The 15,115-nt window shown below is 31.6% G+C and overlaps 2 protein-coding genes across 7 annotated transcripts; both read right to left on the bottom strand.

The window, feature by feature from the left end:
• Window positions 1-2,849: 2,849 nt before the first annotated feature.
• LOC145100475 (F-box protein SKP2B-like) lies at window positions 2,850-5,395 on the bottom strand. 2 transcript variants are annotated; one of them, XM_079037758.1, is made up of 5 exons: window positions 5,020-5,395; window positions 4,633-4,897; window positions 4,104-4,452; window positions 3,787-3,928; window positions 2,850-3,431 (listed from the first exon to the last, which is right to left on the bottom strand). In XM_079037758.1, exons 2-5 carry the CDS (start codon window positions 4,842-4,844, stop codon window positions 3,043-3,045), a joined length of 1,092 nt encoding a protein of 363 aa, XP_078893884.1. In that variant the 5' UTR covers window positions 4,845-4,897; window positions 5,020-5,395; the 3' UTR covers window positions 2,850-3,042. The 2 variants fall into 2 exon arrangements, with proteins under 2 accessions (XP_078893884.1, XP_078893921.1); XM_079037795.1 differs by having other exon boundaries at window positions 5,076-5,395.
• Window positions 5,396-6,116: 721 nt separating this feature from the next.
• ACR3 (ACT domain repeat 3) lies at window positions 6,117-9,798 on the bottom strand. Of its 5 annotated transcripts, XM_079037644.1 has the most exons (8): window positions 9,549-9,798; window positions 8,279-8,315; window positions 8,053-8,202; window positions 7,851-7,965; window positions 7,684-7,751; window positions 6,993-7,610; window positions 6,802-6,906; window positions 6,117-6,677 (listed from the first exon to the last, which is right to left on the bottom strand). In XM_079037644.1, the coding sequence occupies exons 3-8, from the start codon at window positions 8,167-8,169 to the stop codon at window positions 6,345-6,347; spliced, it is 1,356 nt and encodes a 451-aa protein (XP_078893770.1). In that variant the 5' UTR covers window positions 8,170-8,202; window positions 8,279-8,315; window positions 9,549-9,798; the 3' UTR covers window positions 6,117-6,344. The 5 variants fall into 5 exon arrangements, with proteins under 5 accessions (XP_078893770.1, XP_078893723.1, XP_078893680.1 ...); XM_079037597.1 differs by lacking the exon at window positions 8,279-8,315 and having other exon boundaries at window positions 9,549-9,797; XM_079037554.1 differs by having other exon boundaries at window positions 8,053-8,315; window positions 9,416-9,796.
• Window positions 9,799-15,115: the final 5,317 nt, after the last annotated feature.

Genomic DNA, 15,115 nt, shown 5'->3' with positions numbered 1-15,115 from the left:
TATTAAGATAATGCATAAATTATATGACTAAATTTGCCCATATCACCTCGTAATCATTCTCATGAATTAGAACGAAAACTCTGCCCCTATATTTTATGGTGCATATGTTCATATCCATGTGAATCTATCATTTCCAACCTACAATCATAAGACAAGGTTTAAGACCTAACAAAATCCAAATTTATCTTTCTTTCCATGGATTGAACTTCGCTTATTCTAAATTTCTTGCCCTCTGGTAGCACAAGGGCCTACCAGTGCTTCCGTGTTGTTAACAACTCATCCATATTAATCAATGTACTTTCACTGACCAATGTATCTTTTGCTTTTGCAGTTAAATGAAAACATATAACTTATAAGCATTGACAACTCAACTAGAAGTGCACAAAAATAAGAATGTGTTAACCAAACACGATAGGTTATCAACCTCAGGTCACGTACTAGTGATAACTAAAAGGTATATTGTCGGTTGACTCTTGAGACTCTCAAGATGAATATGACTCCCACTGACTTTTTGACATATTAGTTTTTTTCTCAAGGAACATTCCTTGATGAGCTAAAACAAATATTCAAAAGTTTGTGTGGATTTCTGACAACAAAACACTTCACAAAATAGGTCTCAATTTATCTTTTGTTTCTCGATTAACGAAAAACATCACAAATCCAATTCTATATGTGTTAGAGTAAGAAAAACATATTTACTCCACATATTTCGAGGCGTTTTCAACCTTCTTAGTTTGAAATGAGTTTCAAGATATGATTTGTAGTCACTAGAGCATGACTCTACAACTTGATTGGAACAAAGTATGACTCATCTATGATCGAACCATTTCCAACAATGTTTGATTCCTCTTCCTAGTCATACAAATGTACTAAGATGTTCTTGGAAGAGTCAATTGTGATATAATTTCACAATTCCTAGGATGATCATAAAACCTGATACCAAAGTACTATCCTTTCCTTTTAGATCGGAGAAACTTTTATCTTTCTGCCTAATAGATTCTTCTTATTCGTTCTGCTACTCTTTAAATCTTTTCAAAGTACCAGAATTATGCTTAATCTCATAAACACAACCATATTTACCGAAACATCAGTAAATCATGAGGAATAAAGTTATCGTCCTTTGTGGTGTATCTGAACAGTCCATATCACCATGTACTAGATCCATTAGTATGAATTAACGTATATATTTGATAAAAACCAACAATTTTGGTTGCAAAGTTATAACTAAACATTATAATTAGTGATCAAAGAATTCGATACATATATGGATGGAAATAAACTTTGATTTTTTAAATTAAATCCATTAAAAATATACCATAAATATTTTCTCGAGAAATTCATGATACTGTATTACATAATGTTTTACAAAATTGGCAAAAAAAATATAAGAATATATTATGATTTTTTTTTTTCATATTTATATAAACAACTTCAACAACTATTATTGTAATAAATCTTTATTTATAAATTTGTCAAAAATATCATGTTTGTATCGTTGAACGTTTTTTTTTTTTTTTTAAAGTTTCGTAATTCTTTTTAAATTGTTTATCATTAATAAAGTTGGAAAAAATATAAATTTAAAAAAAAGCTTGAAAAAAATAAAGATATATATGTTTTTTTAGGCTAGAAGATGTCTGAAGATGTTAGAAGACTCCAGTCCACATTTGCGCCAAGAAGAGAGCGTGCAAACATTTTTATGTCTGCAGTCTTCAAAAAAACAAACAGTTTGTGAAGGCTAATGTCTGTGCGTAGTCTGCGCGGCGCAGACAGAAGAGGCCACGCAGATCTGCAGACAAAAAACAAACACTACCTTAAAAGACTAACATATCAAATTTCATAAGTCACAACAATTTAGCAAAACATTTTGTGGTATTTTTGTTTGCAATATCTATGTTTTTTTAAAGGGTATGCAATATAAAAAATAATTTTTGAAAGTGTTTAAATGGAATGAATAACAACAAAAGTTATAAATCGGAACAATTTATCAAACCGCATAAACCGCACACAAACCGCCCGCATGAAACCGCACCGCATAATGCGGTTTAGAGATTTCGTGGTGTGGTTTGCGGTTTCCAAAAAACTTAAACTGCATGTGCGGTGCGGTTTGCGGTTTCAACTCTAAACCGCACCACGAACACCCCTAGTTTGAAGTATCCCTTTCACGGGTTATGTCATTACTACAACCGCATTGAGATATTTTATTTATGAGTTTTGCCGTTACTGTAACCACAAATATTTCATGGATTAAGATTTAGAGTTTAGACTTTTGTGAAGGTGAACTTATTGAGATCGAATTAGGAAAGATATAGATACATAATGCATTAATATTATATGTTGATTAAATTCCCCTTACATTCTGTTGAAACTTTTAAATATTATTGATATTGTCAGCTGCCTAATGTTAGCATATATTGACTCGATTGATTTATTTGATTATGATAGAACTTTGAACTTTGGAATCATGGGTTACTAAACCCTTTTAAGCTTGTCATTAGTTTGATGTTAGGTCTTAAAACCATTGTTGAGATTTTCAATCATTTGATATTTATGAGTATAAACATAATTTTAAAAGCCTTTTCACTTTGGATTATTTTTTAGCAGGGCCGGTTGGCCCTGTGCAGCTGCCCACTTTGCCCCCCTCTAAGCCCCCATGTTTCTTAGTAAAACTTTTGACTTTGACATTATTTTGGATTCGGGACTACCATTCAATCTATTTAATAATATTGATATTTTAAAACTTGGATTATTTGTAATTGATTTCGGAAGTTGGTCTGAAGAATCATGATTGCATAATCATTACTCTTAAAAAACATTCATATTTATTCAATCCTCTATATATATGCCCTTCATTCATCAATATGGACGTGATATATATAACATACGTCTTCATATATGGTTTAATTTATGACTTGTCAGAAACACCAACCGAAAACGAAACGATCCGAATCAAATTCTCCAGAATATAAAAAAGTCCCAACATAACATAAACATACCAACATCAACTATACAAACATCACATGACAACAAACGGGTCGGGTCGGGTCAATGAGACAGTGATGCAAGGGCACGGTGTGATTGAAAGGCACAAGCACAGTGGACGGAGGTGAGGTTCAGACAACCGCTTATTATGAGAGAATGCCTGCCCGCACACGTGTGTAGTGCAGGGAACGAGTCACAAAGGGCTTGCACAGCTGGCGGTGTTAGGGCAGTGCATTGGCTGATGTTCAGATTTATCAGCCCTTCTTCTTCTTCTTCTTCTTCGTTCTTTTTTTCATAATACCTGCTTTTCACGGATTCCCATACTTCATGCTTGTTTTTCACTCGGCTGTGGGCTAATGCGTAAATTGCTCTGTCTGTTATGTTCTGACAGTAGTATAGCCCCAGAGACCGAAGGTGTAAGCAGTTGTTTGCTAAAGCTATCACACTCTCATCTGCAAATGTTTCACAAATAACGTATTTTGAGTTTTTAAAGGTTATATGCAAGAAATAGCAATGTGCTTTTTGTATTGATTTGTTTCTCGTAGCATCTTTCAAAATATAATGTATTCACAAGAGAGAAATATATGGGCATGAACAACAGTATGGAGGATGGACCCATTTTATAAAATGATAAAAATTGACTTCTCAGCATCGAAACACATATTTTCAACTCCAAATTCTTATGAATGCATTTAGTTACTTGTTTTTTTTAATCAATTAATTTATTTATTGAATTGCAACATACAAAAAGAACAATTTGGTGTTCTAGACATAAGAGAGCAGAAATTCAGAAAGTCAATTATTTACCTGTTATAAGAACACACCCACACAAGTCAATAGCACGAAGATCTGGACACCCATAAGCCAAACTCATTACTCCAACATCACTAACTCCTTCACACCAACCAAGATTTATCGACTGAAGTTGTTGACACTTGTACCCTATAGCCTGCATGCATTTCAACACTCCAAAATTTTCAAATAGATTCGCTTGTACATTTCAAGACTTGAATGACGCAAATGTAGCATACTGTTTCTTTGACTTAATGCACAAGAAGTATAGTTTTTCGTTTGTTCTCAAATATTTTTTAAGCATCATATGGAGGTTCGATATATTGGTTTACCTTGAGGGCATTGTCGGATGCAGCTTTTACACATCCACAAAGGTTCAAAATCTTGAGTTTCCTGCAGTAGCCACTGAGATACACAAGACCTGCATCACTAAAAGCAGAGCAGCCACTGATATTGAGCTTAATAAGATTTGGACAACCACGAGCCAAGGCATAAAGGGACCAATCACTTAGTTTAAAGCTCTTGCTCAGGTCAAGATCCTCCAATTCATGGCAGTTTGCAGCAATTGTCTCAACTGCATGATCATCAAGCTGTGGTTTATTTTGCCGAAGGGTCAAAACCCTTAATTTCGTGAATTTGGGAGCAAGAGAAAGCACCATGTTGTTCATGTTGTTTTTGCACCTACATAAAAAAAAAAATAACCAATCAAGACAATACCAAATCCATATCCAAAAAGACGACTCTGTTTAATTGAAAAGTTTAAAGACAAGAAAAGCTCGTGTGTTTTATGCAGAATCCCCAAAAATTAATCGAAAAACATAAGCATAGAAACAAAGGGTGAAACGAAAAGACAGAAGATACCATGAGAGTGAAAATTGAGTAAGTCCCCAACAAATAGCATCCCTCCATCCACTACATACACCAGAAGCAACTATGACCGTCCGATCATCCAACAGAGATACAATCCTCATCAAAAGTTCCATCGGAATGTCCTTCCACTCAGTAATAACCCTACCCACACTCCCAAGGACCATCATGTTATTGAAATACATGTTCAATTCATCGGTTTGCATCGTTGATATTCGATAAATACCCAAACGACACCCTTAGATAAAACGCCTTGTTTCTGTGATCATAAAGAAAAGGGCGATGAGAAACAGAAGGAAAGACAAGAATTAAAGCAATACAACTGTCAAGAAGCTGGGAGGAGGCTTTGATGATACATGAAGTTGAGTAAAGATGAAATACCTAACTACGGAGAATGTGAAGAAGCGCAGAACACGGAGACGAGAAAGTAAACGTACCCTAATTCTTCAAATAAAAAAGAACTGGGTTTTCTTTACGGAAGAGAAATGAGGGAAATATGGATTCAGATGAAACTAGACATCGAGCGGAAGCATCTAGTGCTCCAAAATTGCAAGTAATTCCAAAATTGGTAACAAGAAAGCGGTGTTTTCCGGATATTAACAAGTGGCTCAACTGCTGTGAACACTAAATTACAAGTATGTATGGAATAAAGAGAAGGTAGTATTAGTTATCGTGGATTATTGATATGGGTATGGCGTAAATGAAGGTACTTTTGTTGTATTTTCTTCGTCTAAAAAGCTGTTCCTTTCAAGATCACGAGGAGAGGTTTATCGAGGAGGGGAAGCGTGACGAAATGAAAGAAACGGGTGACACGTACGAAGCCACGTGTAAGGGATCGATGGTTGTGTGTGTCTGGGAGAGATCATGGTCCCACGTGCCTAAAAAAAGATACTGTTTTAAATTTTAAAATTTTCTTGCTACTAAAATTTCCCTTTCATTTCCTATGGTAAAAATATTTTGTATTTTTCATATTTTATTAATCACATTATACAAGATATTAATTATATCGGTTTAACACATTATCTCAATCGTTTTCTAAGTGTTTGCGAGTTTTAAAAACTATGCTTACATATTAAAAGTGAAGATCACAATGATTTCATTAAACCGTGAGAGACCGATATCCAAAAACATGCCAAAAACGAGATATAAGGAAACCGTTATTAAATATTTCCGAAGATCACTTCAAACGCTTCATGTAAGTAACCAAGCGTAAAGTGATTTCTAGTATAATTTGTTTTGTTAATTAACTGTCAAACAATTGAAGACAAGCATAATTTTTGAAAAATTCATTTTTTTCGGGTAATGTTTATCTTGATGCAATTTGTGACCACAGAATCATAGATTAATTATGTATCAACGCATCACCATATTGTTGTTCCCTTTTCTAGATTATTGTAAATACTAATCTATAACATTTCTGTTTTCATGAAAGAATAAAAACAAATTATATTACAAGCAAAGAGACCAAACAAGTCAAATTGCACTCCAATGCTCTAATCTCTTATTTACTTACCAATAAGAGGAGAGACTTATTAGTTTTTAAACATAAACATACATCTTAATTTTACAAACATAAAACAAAACAAGACACAATATTCACGAAAAAAGAAAAAAAAAAGTGAACATGGCCTTCTCAAACAAGCTATCGTACGCCAAAATTATTCTATACAAATATCAAACACAAATTTCACTTACAGTTTGAAGCATCAAGGCAAGAAGCGTTCCAACAAGCTCCCAAATGAGAAGCTTGTTTTATTTGTTGGTTGTGGTCGTTTTGAAGTTGAAGTTAAAGTTGAAGGGGGTTTTTTGACATTAAGCATCATTGTTTGGCCTACTTCTTTTCTCAACCTTTCAATGGTTTTCATGTCAACTGGATTCCCAGAACCAGATGCATCTCTTACATAAAAAATGTTCACTGCTTGCTCCCCAACAGTTGTCACACCCGCTCTCGACACTGAAAGCCCATTCTCCCGAAGGACACGTGTCACTTCCGAAAGCAATCCTATGCGGTCTTTTCCACACAGCTCTAGGCTAAGACCCTTCATTACAAAACAATCAGGAATCTTACTTAGGCAACAACAGATTCTAACCTGATGACTCTTTTTCACTTAATCTAGACCATAATCAAATACCGAAAATGCCCTTAAAACTAATATTCCTTACCTCGCTTACTCTACGCAGAATTGCAGCCTTGATACACCTAACAACCCTTTCCTCTTCTCCTTCAGTGTTGACAGGGGTGCCATCCGCATGACGAATATAGTACTCCTGAATTTTTAAAAAACCATGTTCAGTTTCGTCAATGAAGTATAGCAAAAATGTTAGTGGATTTTATGCATTGGTAAATGGAATACCTGTGTTGCATAGGGGGTATCTGATGAGATTGTGGCATGAAACACAACATATTTCATGTCTGTAAGGGTACAGACGATATCAAACATAAGTTTAGGCCGATCCCTACAGCGCACAGTCACCACGGAGTATCCCTTCTCCAGACACCGATCAACCGAAATCTTCAACTCCAAAAATGCAGCACAATCAGCCTCATCTCTCAACCCTTTCCCTTCATAATCCATTTCAGCAAACAACATCTGGTGTAACCTTCGGTCAATATGAGTCAAACCCATTGAGAAATTCGTATGAGCTACTTTATCATCATCTCCACAGACACGAAGTATGTTCTTGAGCTGTTCTTCCATGGCAGACAATCGAGTTGGATCGTCTACACCTCCAGCAGTCGTATCATCGTTTAAATAAACAACACATGCTATTTTTGTGTTGTGGGTCCATACCTCAGCAGCTGCTACATTAAATTTAAGGTTTGCAATTACGGCTGAGATTTCGGATAACAGACCCGGGCGGTCCCTACCAACAAGCTCAATGGCTGTGTAGTCTCCCATTGAGTGGACCCCGACTCTCTTTGCGGGCCATGTCTTGCTTTCGTCTGACGTGTGCCCTTTTGGACCAAGAGCCTATATGAAAAGTTGCAAGATTTAGTCATTTAGATACAAATATATATAACTTTTTTTTTATTTAAAAAAATACCTTTTCTATGTAATCAATCGTCATTTTGTCTGTTATTTTGTTTCCTTGTTGGTCAGTGACATGAAACACTGTAGAAGAAAAACAGGAAGAACTAATAACTAAACTTGTAGTATTTTTTATTTAATATATAATTATGTTCATGTAATAATTAATAAATATAAGCATACCATCCATGAACCATCCACCATCAGAGGAGATGTAAGCTTTAGTAATAATGAGATCCAGGTCTGCTAAGATTTGGACCACTTCCAGTAGTATTCCTGGTTTGTTTACACTGTCAACCTATCAAACACATACAAAAAATAAATATAATTATATTATTAAAAAGTCGGTATATTCGTTATGTGATAAAAAGGGTAGAAAGGTTACCTTGACTAAAGTACATTCACCACAGCTATGGTTATCTACAGAAACCCTTGGAGGGTTTATTCGGATGCTTAAGCTCTCATACTCAGGGTCAAAGTAAGGCAATCCACCTGGGGCCATTGATGAGGGTGTAATTTAAGGAGATGTCACCCTCTGTACATTTTTAATAATTACATTAGTTTTGGTTTCTGAATATGTGAAACAAGGTATTTCATGAACAGCATATCACATGATGATTTGGTTGCCCTGTGAAAACTCGTGCACCCCTGAGACAAAGACTTGGGAATATCATAAACAATGATAATTATCTGTATCTATCATTAATGTCCTCAAACATTTAACTATCAAAGCATGCAACCCCGAACACAAAATGTCAAAAAGATCATATGATAGTTAATATACGTAAATGGAAAAAGATAAGTGTAGTAGAATATGGTACAGCAGATAGGACATCCACATAAAAAAAGGACCCTAATATTAACATAATCGTATTTGCTAACACTTGTCCTCAAGTCAAAGAAAAGACCTTTCTCATGCAAGAACTGAACTTCAGGACTAAATATGGAGATTAAAAACACACTTACAATTGGAGAACACCCCGAAATGAAAACATAGAGCTTATAGCTTTAGTTTTAACCTAACTATATATCTCTGATAAGAATATAAACAGAGAATATTGGAATTTGCCTCATACATAGTTCCTAGTGAAATCTTTGTGATTACCCAAAAATATTTCTTGAAATACAACATCAAGATGCTCATTCCTAATTCGGAAACATAACATTAGATGTGTAGTAAAACGATTGTTGCAACTTGAAGAATCAGAATCAGAACCTATCAATCTATCAGATAAGTAGTTGCTTACAGCTAGGGATAGGTAGGTAATTTTACATTTATTTCAATCTATCAATTTTTTACAGCAATTTCATAACTACCACTCCAACTCTTGACCCTAGATGATAGGAAATCCAGAATCATAATCAAGAACCTAATTAATTAATGCAGTAATCAGCTTAAATATACATCTAAGCAGTAAATACCCCCTATTTGCTTGTAAAATTTTAGGGGCTAAAAGATATGTGTGACTTCTTGCTGAAACTTTCACCATGGCAGTTGAAGCACACATCCATACTTCTTTCATTAACGGTTTAAAAAGTACCTTCAATGAAACCCTTTAGGCACTAATCTCAACGAACAAACCGGTAACAAAATTATGCAATCAGCTAATTGGATAAATTATAGAAAGCATAAATACCGCCCAACCTTCAAATTTCATCAAACCAAATCATGAAGATGAACCAATACAAAGCACGAAATCGATAAATTATTAAACATTCTATTGATCTAACACAAAATTAACTATTACCGAAAGAAGATTGACGATTTCCAATTGTGTTATTCAATTGAAAGCATACAAAACAACGAGAAGCACACAAACGAAATCAATCGCGCAGAATTTTTTTATCGTGTACGGTAAAATCAATCAAAATAGGACGAACCTTTACTGTATGGCCATCCCCATTAGCAGAATCAAGTAGAAGCACATGAGAGTAATGATAAAGTGAAAAAGACACTCGCAAATTCTTGTGCTTTCGACGTCGGACGAGCACTTAATTTATACCAGTGCTCCTCCCACTCTCTCTATCTCCTCTTTCTCTCACTAGAAGGTTCTCATGTATGTGTTTCTCTTTCTCTCTCTATATATGTATACATAACATGCGTGTGTATATATAGAGAGAGAAAAACAAACACACATGTGTGCAACGTATTTATCGATTGCAGGTAGCCTTGGCGCGAGTTTGGAGGAAAATGAAGAACAGAAATATTAGCCCTGCTTTCGTTAACCTTATTTTAAGATTTTTCTTGATGATTATTATCTTTTGGTACAAAATAACTAGGGCTAACGAATGATCAAAATTATTATTATTATGAGATAATGAGATAATAAGGTATTTTACAACATCCTTTCTAAGGATTACTTATAATTCTATGAAATTACTTTTCTGAACATTTCAACGGTCTTCAACATGTATATGTTATTTAGGGTATCTTTATGTTTCATCGGTAAATTTTATTTTGTTTATAAAATTTGAAGATTCTAGGTGCTTAATTAAAACTATAAGAAGTTTTTAATTTATTAGTTTATAGCGGTATTATAAAATAAATGTTTGGATGCTTTTAATAAGTTAAAAATGTATAACTTATTAAAAATTAATTATCTCTGTTATATTCATCCAAACGTTTATTTTAACTTGTATCGATATAGAATCAGTAATAAATTAAAAAAAATCATTTTGTAAGCTTTCCCAAATACTATCTTAATGTCTAAAATTCCTCCGATAATAGTCGTTTGTAAAAATAAAGTAATCTCACGAAAAATACTCTAACTTTTTGCAAAACTAATTTTTTTATTGGTTATAGTATATTGAACTTTATGATATCTTCCAAGTTTGAGTACAAATAAAAGGTCAAACTTGTAAGGGTAGTTGGAGTGAAGAGTGGTAATAGTATGACAAGATAATGCTCATATGACAATGCCGATGATGTCATTTCTCTCTCCTCTACAACCAAATGTTATTTTCTCTCATAAAGTCCGACAAGGGAGGAAGGATGAGAAGGAGCTCGACAACCACAACACCACTCCCACCAGTCTTTACTTGTAAAGACTTGTAATTTAGGAATTTTCCCATGTAGTAACTACTACAAAATGCATTGAATTAATAAAATTAAATAAAATTGAGACAACCGTAAAATATGTCTTTATTTTGTAAAAAGAGTATTTCATGTATGTTGATGTTTTTAACATCATCAAGTCATTTTAGGTAATTGATTTTTTTACAAGGATCAAAGAAGATTTTGTTAGTGTATTCACATCGGTACGAGACAATTCCTTTTGTTTCTATATATGTCGAAGTCTCTCTCTCTCATTTGAAGAGTTAATATGAAACTCTATACATATCCTCCTTAATAAATGAATTTTTTTTTGCCACATGTCATCTTCTCCTTCATTTGGACACATGACATTTTCTAGAATTTTTGAATTTTCTATTTTCCACTTGTCATTTTATTGTAATTTTCATTTTATTAAATTAAAATTTCACATTTAATATGTAAGGTAATATATATGTAAGGTATTTATTAGAAAGGATTTACATATGTAATGTATTAAATGTATTAAAGTCTCATTAATTTTAATAATTTTTTTTTTCATTTTTCTTATAAATTCAAACTTCTCAAATTGTTAAAATTTCATATTTAATTTTTTTTAAATAAACTCATGTAATACATGAGTCTCACACCTAGTTTTATATGATGTGAGAGCCAACATCCACACCTATATGATTTAACACATTCTTGTCTTACCTCATCGAGTTTCCATTTCTAAGGAAAAATATTAGTATATCTCACATTGTTGCGACATGACCTTATGTTTGTATTATATGTTGCAGCCTCCTCTTTCCACATAATGACTTTTAAAAAAGTTAATATCAGGCTCCACATATATCTTGCAAATGTTGGTTATGATCTAACACAAGTGGATTATGTAGAGTGTATATTTGTGTAAGGATAGTTAGATCATGAACCCATGAATGACAAGGATAGAGAGGTTGCATTCCTAACAAGGTTAAAGGGAATATTCATTTAAGATTCAAATGTTGGTACCCAAACGAGTTCCGGGAATCGTCCTTAAACCTAAACGGATTTTTAGACCATAAGTGTACCAAAAAAAATTGGATACAACTTGGAAAAAAATTGTTTTTTGCTAAGTACCATTTACAAACTAACCAATTCGATTTATGATTTAAATCGATCAAGTCACTTTAAGATTTAAACCGACCAAGGTTGGTAGTTTGGGACTAACTTCCGGAGTATGATATGTTAGGAAGCTGAAAGTGTGGAATTGACCATAACCATCCGTTAATCATTTATAACTTCCGAAATTGATATCTTATCATTCTCATTTTGTAACTTCCGAAATTGATATCTTGTCATTCTTATCCATTTGTGGGTAATAGCGCATTATTATCTATTTATGAGTTATGAGTATTTGGCTTTTTCAAGGTTTCATATATAATAATAAAGATAAATTAAATATCCTCCTACCTTTTGTTCCTAACAATCCTTCTACCTATTTAAATAATGACATGTGTCATATTAATATCCTAAAATATCATTACATTTCATTAAATGAACATTAAATATTGGGCATGTTCGACACGGAGCGTTTGAGAGCTTCTAGCGTTTGACAAAACGCTCCGTTTTGAACAGAAAGTCTCGTTTGGCACTACAAGCTTCTAGCGTTTAGGTTAAACAAAACGCTCCAAATCCAAATGCTACTTCATGTAGCGTTTAACAAAACGCTACAAGCTACAAACTACCCGCCACCCGTTACAAGCTACCTGTTACCAGCTAGTTTTGCCGAACACCCCCATTATAGATGACTCCATTTATTTGGATATGATGATATGTAGGAATAAAAGGTAGAGGAATATTTAATGAATCTAGTATTTTTTTTTTCTTTCATTTTTGTGAATTAACTTGAAGTGTCGTTTGTTTGGAATCATAATACAAATTTGTGATACCCATACACGTATAAGATTGAAGTAAAATTTATATACGGAGAACGAATCATACACCATCCAATATACAAACATCGGTTAGTATGCAAATATCTTGTCACTTATTTTCAACTTTTTAACAATATAAGTTATATTTATTTATATACACTTATCAAAACATGTTCGAAGTTGTACACTGTGTTTTTTTTTCTTGAACGAAAAAGTATATGAAGTTATAATGAAATTAATTATGATCTATAAGTTTTCTCAAATTTATCTTATAATTTTTACATTATAAGTGTTTAATGCTCTGTCATATTTGAATTTTCTTAACTATGTGCTCAAATGTTATATCGAAAAAGGGATGAAGTAGTGACTTTCTTTTAACTTCTTCTGTCATATTTTGAATTTTCTTAAGTATATGCTCAAATATTTAACCCCATGAAATATGACTATATAATTAACTCAAGCCTGTTTAGGTGCACATATTGGTAAGTGGTAACGCGTAAAACGATATTAACTACCATTTATAATTGAACAACATTTCTTAACTTATGTATTCACATGATATAATGAAAAAGAAAAAACATTATAAATGGTCCTGTGGTTACCCAAAATCTGAAGTTTAGTCTCCGTGGTTTAAAAACGTCATAGATGGTCCCTGTGTTTTCAAAACTTTTGACGATTGGTCCTTATTGCTAACTCCGTTAACTTTTGTCCGTTAATGGAGGGGCATTTTCGTCATTTAACACTACAGGGACCATTTATGATCTTTTCACTTATTATTATTATTTTTTTAAGACAAAATTTCACAACTGGTCCCTGTGGTTTACAAAATATCACACTTTGAGGACTTCCTAGTAAAAAGTCACGCGACTAGTCCCTGTGGTTTTTAAAATTACATGAAAGGTCCTCCTGCCGTTAAATCTAACTTTTCTGCCGTTAGATTTTAAGGAAAAAGACTGTTTTGCCCTTGTACTAATATTGCAATACACACAAACCTCAAGGACCATTCGTGTAATTTTCTAAATATGAAATTATATATATATATATATATATATATATATATATATATATATATATATATATATATATATATATATATATATAAATTTCGCATTTTGTAAATATATAAATTATATATATGTAAATATATAATTTCAACAATTTGATAACTTTTTTTTTTTTTTTTTTTTATCTTTTTGACATTTTGATTTCTATTTTTATTTTATAGTTTTAGTAATTTATGGCTTTTTGTTATATTTTTATTTATTTTGAATCAAGTAAATAAACTTAAATTCGATAAATCATGTCGAAATTATTTTTTCCTTTAATTTTTCTTATTTGTGAATTGAAGCGTTAATATTATTTTATTTTATTTCAATTTTATGTCGTTACTGTTAATGTTTTTTTTATCACTCAATAGTTAAGATCCTTAGCAACTTTATGTTTGCATTTATCATTATCCTTATTTGACCTTTTGTTTTATATTTTTGTTATAATTTTAATTATTTATTATTCTTCTATTGTTTTTATTTATTTTGATTCAAGTAATAAAAAATAGAAACACAAAAAACAAAAACTCAAACACCAAATTCTAATATACTCTAATATATTAATACATTTTAAATTTTCATATTTTTTGGTTTTTTCATATTTTTAAAAATTTTTGTATTATTTTTTTAGTTTTTTTCATATTATTTTTTAATTATTTCCTATTTTTATTTTTTTTTGTTTCGTTTTATTTTTCATCAACTTGATAACATTTTTTTGACCTTTTCCAAAAGTGTAAAATTTATGAATATAGTAGAGTATATTACAATTTTGGTGTTTGAGTTTTTTAAGTTTTTTTTTTTTTTTTTTTTTTTTTTTTTTTTTTTAAATAATTTTGGTTATTTATGGTTTTGTTTAATTTTTTTTATTTTCATTCGCGTAAATAAAATAATTATATTTACAAATATAAATAAAGAAAATAAACATACCCTTTTTATTTACACAAATCAAAATAATAAAAAAAGTTACAAAAGCCATAAATAACTAAAATTAATAAGAAAAATGCGAAAAAAAACCAAAAAAAATATGAAATGTTTAAAATGTATCAATATATTAGAGTATTTTACAACTTTGGTGTTTGAGTTTTTTGTTTTTGTTTTTTGTTTTTGTTTTTCTATTCTTCATTACTTGAATCAAAATAAATAAAAATAATAGAAGAATAATAAATAACTAAATATATATATAAAAACAACAAAAGACGAAATAATGATAATGATAAATGCAAACATAAAGTTGCTAACGATATTAACTATGGAGCATCAAAGTAGAAAAAAAAACCGTAACAATAAAATTAAAAAAAAATAAAAAAAACATTAGCGTTGAATTTCATAATTAAGAAAAAAAAAGTTTCAATATGGTTTATCGAATTTAAGTTTATTTACTTAAATAAAAATAAATAAAAACATTAAAAAAAACCATACATAACTAAAATTATAAAAAAATGTTAAAAAGAT

This window comes from Lactuca serriola, chromosome 1 (assembly GCF_051521515.1).
Source record: "Lactuca serriola cultivar US96UC23 chromosome 1, Lser_US96UC23_V15, whole genome shotgun sequence".
NCBI lineage: Eukaryota > Viridiplantae > Streptophyta > Magnoliopsida > Asterales > Asteraceae > Lactuca > Lactuca serriola.
Note: the sequence above shows the minus strand (reverse complement) of the source record. Positions and strands in the feature narration are given on the sequence as shown.